The sequence below is a fragment of the Canis lupus genome, chromosome 15, assembly GCF_011100685.1.
Source record: "Canis lupus familiaris isolate Mischka breed German Shepherd chromosome 15, alternate assembly UU_Cfam_GSD_1.0, whole genome shotgun sequence".
Taxonomy (NCBI): Eukaryota; Metazoa; Chordata; class Mammalia; order Carnivora; family Canidae; genus Canis; species Canis lupus.
In genome coordinates this window covers 1718680-1728426 of record NC_049236.1, presented here as the reverse complement: position 1 = coordinate 1728426, position 9747 = coordinate 1718680, and the positions used below count along the sequence as shown (strand labels likewise).

Genomic DNA, 9747 nt, shown 5'->3' with positions numbered 1-9747 from the left:
TGGCAGCTGCTCCCACAAGGCGAGGCCCTCTGAGCTTTGGAGAATTAATTAGGCCACATTCCTCTTCCAGGGCTCCTGGGGCGGGCCTGCACACAGCCCCTTTCCGAGCTGCTGAGGGCTCTTGGCTCAGGTCCCTGGCAGGCCGAGGCGAGGCCCATCCTCTGCTCTCCCCTGAGAGGGGCTGGGAGGGCCTCGGTGAGTGGCATCAGTGGCTAGGGAGGGGACAACGACAAGCCAGCAGCCCCAGGCCCGCTCCTGCCCTGGCTTTCCCCTGCTTAGCCACCTTCTCTGGTTCCCATCACTCAAGCTCAGATTCCTGGCCTTGGATGCCATTCCCCGCCTGGCCCCTGCTGAGCAGGCCGGCTGCCTCTCTCCAGATTCTTCCAAGCTCTGGCCAGACGTACCTCACACCCTTCCCCTAGCGGCGATGCCCTTTCCCTCACTCCAGCTTGTGCAAATCCTAGCCTTTCTCCAAACTCTCCCGACCACCGCACCAGCTGGAAGGGCAATCTGGAACATGTCCCACCTCCTGTCGCTTCACTTTGCCTTGACTGTCTTCCCTGCCAGCCTGGGAGACCCTTGAGTGGAGCCAGTGTGGGTTGATCCAAAGGCATGAAGCGCGAGTGGAGAGCCTTTCAGGCACGGAAATATACTCCTGGGAGACACTGTCCGAGGCCGTGACGGGGGAGTCACAGCTGCTGCAGCCCTGCGCGGAGCCCCTTCTCCCACGCCAGGTGCTCCGGCTTGACCTGGGGCTCAGGAGGGCCCTGCCCATTGCTGTTTCCCTGTCTCCAGCCTTCCCCGGGCTCCCTTCTTCTCTGGCTCCCTGAAAGGGGCTGAGACTAGCTCCCTTCCCCACTGGGCCTATACCTCTGCTGGCCCATCTGCTCAGAACACTCTTTTTTTTTTTTTTTTAAGATTTTATTTATTTATTTATGAGACACAGAGACAGAGAGAGAGGGAGAGGCAGAGACACAGGCAGAGGGAGACGCAGGCTTCCCGCAGGGAGTCTGACGTGGAACTCGATCCCGGGTCTCCAGGATCAGGCCTGGGCCAAAGGCGTTGAGCCACCCAGGCTGCCCTGCCTGGAACACTCTTGTCTACTCTCCTCCTTCACTTGATTGATTCCCTTAAGCTTGGCCTAGCTGTCACCTCCTTCAGGAAGCCACCCCGGGCTCCCCCACCCCATGGACTCCATCACCGAGCCGATGTCCTATCAGAGAGGCAGGTCTTAATCCCGGCTCGGCCACACACTAGCTGTGTGACTTTGAGCAAGTGACTCAACCTCACAGTTACCTCTTCTACTGCAATGGGAACACTAATGCTAGAACCTGCTGCAGGGGCTGCTTTGCTGAATCACGTGCAGAGAGCGCTTAATGCATGCTCTGTAAGTGCTAGCTGTTATTATTATTATTATTATTATCTTAATATTTAGCAGGGTTTTTCTGGAGGGTGAGAACCTTGGCCTGTGAGGCCAGGAGCTGTGTCTGTCTTGCTCACTAGAGTCTCCTGAGAGGTGATTATTCATAAGCAGATGACTCTTCTGACCTGTGCGGGGAGGGCAGCCCGAGGACCCGCCGGGCCTGGCTGTGTAGTCCTGGATGGGGGACCACGCTCCCGTCCGTCCGCCTTGGCTTCCATCTGTACATGCAACCTGAGCAAATCTGGGTCATCCTGTGCCCCCTTCTGGCCTAACCCTGCCTGGTCTTCCAGCCCAAAGGAACATAAATTTGACTCAAAGCCTTGACAAAACCAGTTAAGTATTTATGGCAAAGGCAGAAAGAGGCAGGAAAAGGGGAGATTTCTGTCCTACGAACTCCAGACAAGCTTCCTAAAGGGCTGACATCTTGGCTTCCTGAGGTTTGCTTTGACTTGGCAGCTGCTCCCCCCAGATCTCCCCCTGCTCCTTCCCTACGTGGTCCCCCTTCTGGCCTATTTCTGGGGCCCCAGCTAGCTGCCGTGTGGTCCAGTAGCAGGCGCAGACTTGGGGCACACGTGACCCCCTCGGCCTTGCAAACTTCTCATCCTATGGAGACAGAGGTGACCCAGGAAGGCCAGAGAGGCCCCCCTAAAGGGCAGGGTCCAAGCCGGAGGTCCCCGTTTCCCGGGAATAAGGATCCAAGAGACTGCACCGTCACCCTCCTGGGCCTCCTCCCCTCCCTTTAATCATCTCCATGACTTAATCATTTAGGTCTCTGATCTCTGAACTCTGGCCAGGGCCACAGGGGCCTGTGCCAAGGGCACTGAATGCCTGCTTCCCTGGGCCTCTGACACACCCTCAGCCAGGATCTCGTCCTCCCTCCACCAGGCCTCCATCACACCTGCTATCCTGGGGTTGCCCTACTCAGCTGCCCACCCCACTGGCCACTGGTTATTGATTTGGGGCGTCCCAGGGGGCAGGGCCGTCTTGCATGCAATGCTGGGCTGCCAGGGAGTGAGACTCCCCTGGCATCAGGCTCTGCTGAGATTTGAGAGGTGGGCCCCTCCCCTGGGCCCCCTAACCCCAACCCTCACCCCCCAGGATGCACTGTGGACCCCTGAGGGCCGAGGGTGAGCTTGCTTCCCTGTTTACTCTTGCTTCCGGTGGCATAGTTCCAAAGCCCAGCTCTGACCAGGTCCCCTGCGACTCACAGACCCTTTGCGGCCCATGAGAGAAGGCCCAGCCTCCTGGTTTTGGCCTCGAGGTCTCTCTGGCATCATCTGCTGTGTTTCCCTTCCCATGCTCCAGCTGCACAGGGTCCTCCCTGGGGCGTCCTTTGTCACTCCTGCTGCCACGCCTTCACCCTCCCTCTTCCCTCTGCCTGGAATTCCCTCTCAAATTTCTTCCTAACTCATCTTTGGAGGCTACGGGAGCAGCCCCTTTTGTCCAGAGTCTTTTTCTGACCTTTCCTCTTTACCCCGGCTGCCCCGCCGCAGGTCCAGCGATGGGGCCGTTCTGCTCATCACAGGATCCCTCTGGGTGGCCTGACGAGCAGCCTCTGCCTCTTATCAGGCCCAGGGCCGAGCCCAGCAGTCTGTTGCGAGAGCATACCTGCCCTACAAGCTGGAGACTATTGTTTCCCATTGTGTAGATTAAAAGAAATTGAGGCCCAGAAAGAGAAAGACATGAATCCAGGTCATGCGGCAGTGATGATCCATACATTCAGTCAATAATATTTATTAAATACATCCATATATACATACATATCTACTCTGGACTCTGGGTTCAAATCCTGATGCCACCACTTACTGTGTGGCCTTGGGCGAGTAAATTGCCTTCCCTGTGCACTTAATTTCCTCATCTGTAAAACAGAGGTAATAAAACTCCCTCTGTCACAGGGTGGCTGATTGAGGTGGAGAAAATGAGTTGACATCGCTGAAGTGCCGGTAGACAGCAGGGTTTCCCCATGTGTGGCATGACATTCTTTGGTGAGGGGGTCAGGGCTGGCTTCGTGGACAAGGCAGGATTAGAGCAGTGTGTAAATAATTATTTTTCAATGCCAGCTCAGGCCGCCTGCCACTCCCAGCACAGGGAGGCCGGGGGCAAAGCGGACAGCTTGTCGAGGGAGGATTTGGCAGAAATGGAGGCTGTGGGTGCAGGCAGCTGCCGACAGGGGTGACTGCGACTTGCCGGCCATCCCTGGAACTCAGGGGGGCTGCTTCTTGGGCCTTGGCAGGATTGGGCGACCCAGTCCCGGATCCCTGGGCTTCTTCGGCCAAAGCTTACTTCTGGTTCACTCGCAAGGTCCAGGGCAAGGGACGAGCCAGGGCCAGGTCGCAGCTCCACAAAGCACCCGTCACTGGCCACTAAGGCTGAGCACAGTCGTGGAATCCATCTGGCCCTGGCCCTCACTGGACAGATGGACTGTGGGCCTCACGGACGATTCCTGGGCTGCTGGCATAGAAGCAGGTCTTGACTCCTTCCAGACATGCTCTTGGGAGAGGCCTGGCCATAGGTGACTGGCCTGATGGGGACACAGGTCCTGGAATCCTGGGTGTCAAAGCTGCAAATGGCTGTCCAGGCACATGACAGGCAAAAGCCTAGAGAGGCTGGGTTAGCAGCTAGAGGTGCCCAGCAGGGGCCCAGGGGTGGGACCCAGGGCTCCGGCCACCTGCCCCGGACCCTTGCTCTCTCCTTCCTGTGTCCCCCTAACTTCTAAGCTGCCCCGCTCCTGAGAGGTGTCTCCTCCCTCTGCTTCAGCCAAGACACCATACCAGCAGCGCACCATTTCACTGTTTATTACAAACACAAGTTCGCAGGTAAATAACTGAGTCTAAAAAAATACATTAAAATAAATAACTGGGATTCTCAAAGTTCTTAGAGCAAATAAGTTATATACAGACAGAGCAGGCCCTTCTCACCTGGAGTGTCCCCAGGGCAGGAGGGTAGGAGGACTCTGGGGAGGGGACAGACGGGGGCCACCCGGGACCCCAGGGCCCTCCGGGCCCCAGGGCCGGCTTCGGTCTGCGTGTCCACCACTGCTCGTCGATCCTGGTTTGTAGCCAACAGACAGGAAACCTCTCCGGACGTGGCCTCCAGGTGAGCACACTCCTCATGCGGTTCCTTCCAGCGGGGCGGTGGGGCTGGGGCCGGCCGGGGAGGCCACTCTGCAGCCTGGGGGCTGAAGGTTTTCCTGGGCAGCATGAGGTCGCCCTGCAGGGAGGCCAGAGCTTGTGCCACCCCGGCGGGCAGGGTCCCTGGCCCGGGGCTGCTCCTCTGCTCGCGGCTCCACACAGGCTCCTTGCCAGCGGTCCCTGGCAACCGGCGCTATCTCTTCCTCCGCCTTGGGTGTGTGGGCCTCAGCTGCCTCCCTGCCTCCTGGGGTCGCCTAGGAAAGCGGATCTTGGCGGCAGAAATGTTCCTGGAATCCAGAAGGGTCAATTCAGCATCCCGGGAGAGGCGGGCTGCCTGAGAGCTCCCTAGGAGAGGCCGAGCTATAGGACCTGGCCTCCTTGACCATAGCCGCCCTGGGCCCAGGGGGCAGCCGCAGCTGACCCCACAAACACAGTCTGCACTGCATGGATGGGCCTCACCAGGCCCAGAAGCTTCTCTGCCCACAGGGACTTTGGAGAAGCTGATGCTTGACATCGAATGCTGCCGGAACGACCAGAGTGTCTCCCATGACCTGCCTTCCCACCTCCACAGCTTTGCTCCTGCCGTTCCTTCTAGGCTCTTTACCTCCCCTCACTCAAATTCCATTGACTAAAATTCCCATTCTTCACAGTCCAGCTCCAGGTGGCTCAGGCCAGACGAATATGGGGTCCCAGTTGCTCTCTGAACTGGGATGAGACCCTGGTGGGGACTCCAGCATCACCCAAGTGGCCTCGTCCTGGCTCCAAGTGCTCTAGCCTGGAGCTAGGAGGCTGGCTTCTGTTCCCAGCCATGGGACCCGAGGCAAGTGTGGGAATCTCTCTGAGCCCCTTTTTTAGTCTGCAAAATAAACGCAGGCCTAGCTGGAGTGACGATGAGGACAAGTCAGCAGAGCAAGCTCTTCGCCCATCATGAGGTACCACATACTTAAAAGTCTTAATCTTGACTTTTTCTCATCCTCAGATAGTTCCTAAGTATATACTGGGTCTTCCCTAGCCCCACCATCCTGCCCTGTCTCCTGTATTTCAGTCTCTCACCAGACAGGGGAGTCCCTGGGGGCTGCAGCTGGTTTGTAGCCAACAGACAGGAAACCTCTCAGGAGGTCAGCTCCGAGGAGCCTCGGGGAGGGAGGTCTAAATGGTTAACACCTCCAGACTTCCCACGGGGTGCCAGGCCGTGTTTGAGGCGCTCCACATGCATCAGCTCATCCAACCTCACGACCCTCCCAGAGATGGATTGCGCTGATGGGCCTGGTTCAAATTGGACCCCGAAGCACAGAGAAGTTAAGTGACAAGTCCGAGGTCACAAAGGCTTGTTTGTGGCAGATCTGGGGTTCACACAGGGCAGCCCCGGCTCAGGAGCTGCCCCTTTAGCCACTTGGCTGCACAACCAAGATGTGGGCTCTCTAATCTCAAGCCAGTTTGGTTGGACAAACGTTCATGGGCATGTCCTGTATGCCAAGCCTCGAGCTGAGTCATGCTGAGGCTGCCGGGAAGGGGATCCCGTCTGGGCCAGGGAGGAGGGGACAGAATAGACAGCTGACCCCTCTGGACCTAGCACGTAGGAGATGCTCACAACCGACGGCCTTCCGCAGTCACAATCCCAATCTCTGGAGCCAGCCGGATGCCTGCCACCGACTGCTGTGACCTCGGGCAAGTGCCTTTACCTCTCTGAGCCTCAGTCCCTGTGGCTGCCCAGTAAGGACCCGGTCTGGCCTCATATGGAGACTGAGGGCAATGTGCAAGGCATACAGTAGGTGCTCAGTCAGTGCAAGCACCGCTTACCGCAGCTGCCGGAGGAGCTCTCCTGCGGAGGTCCACGTCCTGCCAGCCTGGAACACGTCTGCGGGGGACCTGCTGCCTGGGACGACCACAGCTTCGGCCCTGAATGAACGGTATTAGGACCCAAGTGAGGGGCTGCCCAGGGCGCTGAGAACACCTGGCTGTGGGCCCAGTGCCCCCTCCCGCCCCAAGCAGATCCATTTCCACCCCTGTGCACCTGGCATCCTTCCTTTCCCAGGCGGGGTGGGAGCTGAGGAAAACTGAGCTGCCGGGAATGCGTTCTTAGCCTCAGTAAGACGCAGCTGGGTGCCCGGCCTTCCCAGAATCCAGCCACCTGCAGCTGAGCACGGCCCTTTGCAGGGGAAACTGAGGCAGGGGTAAAGCCACCGCCTGAGTCTCAGAGGAGGAGTTTCGCATAAACCATCACCACGGGAATGGCAGGTTTGGGACTGGGAGGCCAGTTTCTGCTTTCTCCGAATGCTCCAAGTGGCCAAGCGAAGGAACAAAGTCTCCCACCCGCTCCTTTTACAGATGGGAAACTGAGACCCAGAGAGTTAAGATATTTGGCCGAACTCCACCCCCCCCACACACCCTCCCACCCCCAACAACTCTGTGACAACCTTGGGATAGTGCCACAGCCTCCTAAGCCCAGATGTTACTTCTCCACCAGAAAGCTCCGAAGCCCTGCATGTCACGGTCAGAAGCCACAGCCCAGTGCACTTGGTCAGACCCAGGCTGAAGGCCCAGCTCTCCCTCTGACCTGCTGGGCAGCCCCACAGGACAAGTCCTATCCCCTCTCTGGGCCTGAGCTACTTCAGCTGTCACCTGGGGAGACTCCCTCCTGCCCAGGAGTGAGGGTGGCATGTTCTCAGAAGCCCCCAGAGCTGGAAAGTGGGAGGCACTTGGAGTGACTGGTTCCCCACAGAAAGGGTCACTGCCCGTGGCCTCCAGGCAGCCTGTGGGCCCCCAGGAGCCTTGCCCGCCCCCACCGTTAGCCACCCTGCTCCTCCGCTGGTCTTCCAGACACCCTGCTTCCCTGGCCCCTGCAGGCTGGGTGCCCACTTACCAGGGCCGTCGATGGCAGAAGGTGGCACAGGCGGGGTCCCCGCCACTGGAGCATTCGCAGCGCTTTGGCAGGGAGCGGCGCCGGCGTCTTGGCGGGTTTCCCAGGCCGTAAGGAGCTGTCTGTCTGTGGGCAGGCAGCCAGCAAGGTAGTGGTGTAGGGTGGAGAGAGAGGAGGGGAGAGGGAGAGGGAGAGAGGATTAGATAAACTACGACCACTGGCAAGCAGACACTGTCCACGGTGCACGCTGGAATGGCCACCCATGCCGCCAGGGTGGAAGCAAAGGGTTACCAGCCCCTGACCTCCAGAAGCCCCAGCACAGGCTCCTCCCTGGGTGCCAGGTGGTCCTGCACAAGGGCCCTCCCCCTTCTGGGCCTCTGCTTGCTCCCACACCTCTGGCCCCTGCTCCGTCAGACTCCCAGCGTGGAGAAGGAGGGAGCGGACCCGTGCTCCCTCCCTAAGTCAGGAAGTGGGGAGTCCTCCCAGCTCCTCCCCTCCCTCCCAGACAGGAACTTGAGCTGATGGATAGAGCCAGGCTGGTCCCCCTGGAGGAGGGGAGGAAATGCCATCTCACAGAAGTAAACATACAGGCTCCCGGCTAAGCTGCCCTCACCTGGTCACCCCTTGCCTGGAGGGGTGATAAATGTGTCTTGGAGCTTTGACTTAAAAAATGGTGTGTGCAAGTGCCTGTGTGTGTGTGTGTGCGTGTGTGTGAGATCAGGTGGGATTGATTTCGGACTCAAAATCTGGCCAAGGCAGGCTGGGGGCCGGGCAGGGGCCCTGTGGCCGGTTAGACCAGCACCTTCGGGTGCCAGAGCTAATTTTAGACAATGTGGTTGAAGTTGTAATGACTCCAGGTAGACCCAGCACGCAGGGACTGGCAGGGTTCCCGCCCTGAGCGAGTGTTTGGATGCGGATTAGCTCCACACACGCTTACGTGCAGGGCTTCTCTTGCCTTTTGCAATTTGGGGAAGGGAGGAAAAAAAAAAAAAAAAACACAAACACACAGAGAAACTTCAACTTGAAGTATGCAGTGGCCCGGAGGCAGTGCGGGTGCAGACAGAACCGACGGCACTGGGCTCCCACCCTCGCCCTGCCAGGTGACATGGGGCAGGCTTCTCATCTTGTCACTGGGGACGACAGCAGTGCCTGCCTCGTGGGGAGGATGGGGGATGCGTGAGCCGATAACCTGCAAGCAGGGCTTGGCGTAGAGCCTGGCACAGTCAAGACATGGGTGCTGTCATTAATCGTATTATTCTTGGAAGATCATGCAGAGGCGGCATGGAGAGTGGGTGTGAGCTCTGGCATCCGGGGGCCTGGGATGAAGCCTCCACCTACCACTCGCTTACTCCTTCCTGTGCAATCCTGGGGGAGGCCCCCAGCCTCTCCCGGCCTCAGTACCCTGATCTGGAAAATGGGGCCGACACCAGGCTGTCGTGAGAGTTCTCAGGAGCCGGCCCGGGGTTACCGAGGCAGCCCCCACGTGGGAGTAGGGACAACACCCAGCCGCTCTTCATGTCAGCTCAGCGATCCGTCTGGAGGCCCAGGGAGAGCTGTGCTAGCTACAGGTTCCCCACCCCCTGCCCCGCCTCTAGCAGCCCCGCCTGGGTCCCCGCGGGAGCTCACCCGGGAGTGTTCACCCAGATGATGTCCAGGTGGCAGAAGTAGACGCACTCCTTGTCGAGCCAGGAGCTGCAGGAGCAACGCCGAGGCCGCAGGTGGGAGCCTCGGGCCCGGGCTGAGGGTGCTGGATGCTCCGGGGCAGCGGCCACCTGGCCCTTGCCTGCGTGCGCAACAGGGGGACAGAGGCGGACAGGTGGGTCGGGGTGCCTGGCACCGCAGGCGGAGGGGGACCCGCGGGGCTCCTCCTCTTGCATAATCGAGGAAGTTGGCATCGTCCCGGCCCCCGAGCTCTGGGCCAGCCTGGGGAAGCCCCAGCAGCCGCGGCGGGAAGGGCCTCCGTACCTGCAGAGCTCCTTGCAGCCGCCCCCCTGCGGGCGCCCCCCCAGCAGCCCCCCGGCAGACCTGCGAGGACCGAGCCCTGGGGAGGGAGACCCCCCCAAGCAGACCTGGGGGTGGGGGGCCGCTGTAGCAGGTGAGGCTAGGGCAGCTCACCTTCGTGCAGCGCCAGGAGCAGGGCCAGCGCCACGGAGCACCAGGCAGAGGGCAGGGCGACCATAGCGGCGGGCCACGGGCTGGGCGGAGGACGGAGCCCAGGAGGACGGAGCGCGCCTGTCTGCCGGCGTCCTGCTGCCAAGCCGAGCCCACAGCTCACTGCCTCAGTGCCCTGGCCGCTTCTTATAACCCCAGCCGCGGCCCCGCCCCTGCCCGCC

At 59.9% G+C, this 9747-nt stretch overlaps 1 protein-coding gene across 1 annotated transcript; it reads right to left on the bottom strand.

Moving 5' to 3' along the window:
• Positions 1–4202: 4202 nt before the first annotated feature.
• EDN2 (endothelin 2) lies at positions 4203–9676 on the bottom strand. Its single transcript, NM_001003002.2, is given in 5 exon segments — positions 4203–4841; positions 6355–6453; positions 7418–7540; positions 9041–9197; positions 9530–9676. Coding segments are annotated over 5 exon segments (537 nt in total). The 5' UTR covers positions 9594–9676; the 3' UTR covers positions 4203–4747.
• Positions 9677–9747: the final 71 nt, after the last annotated feature.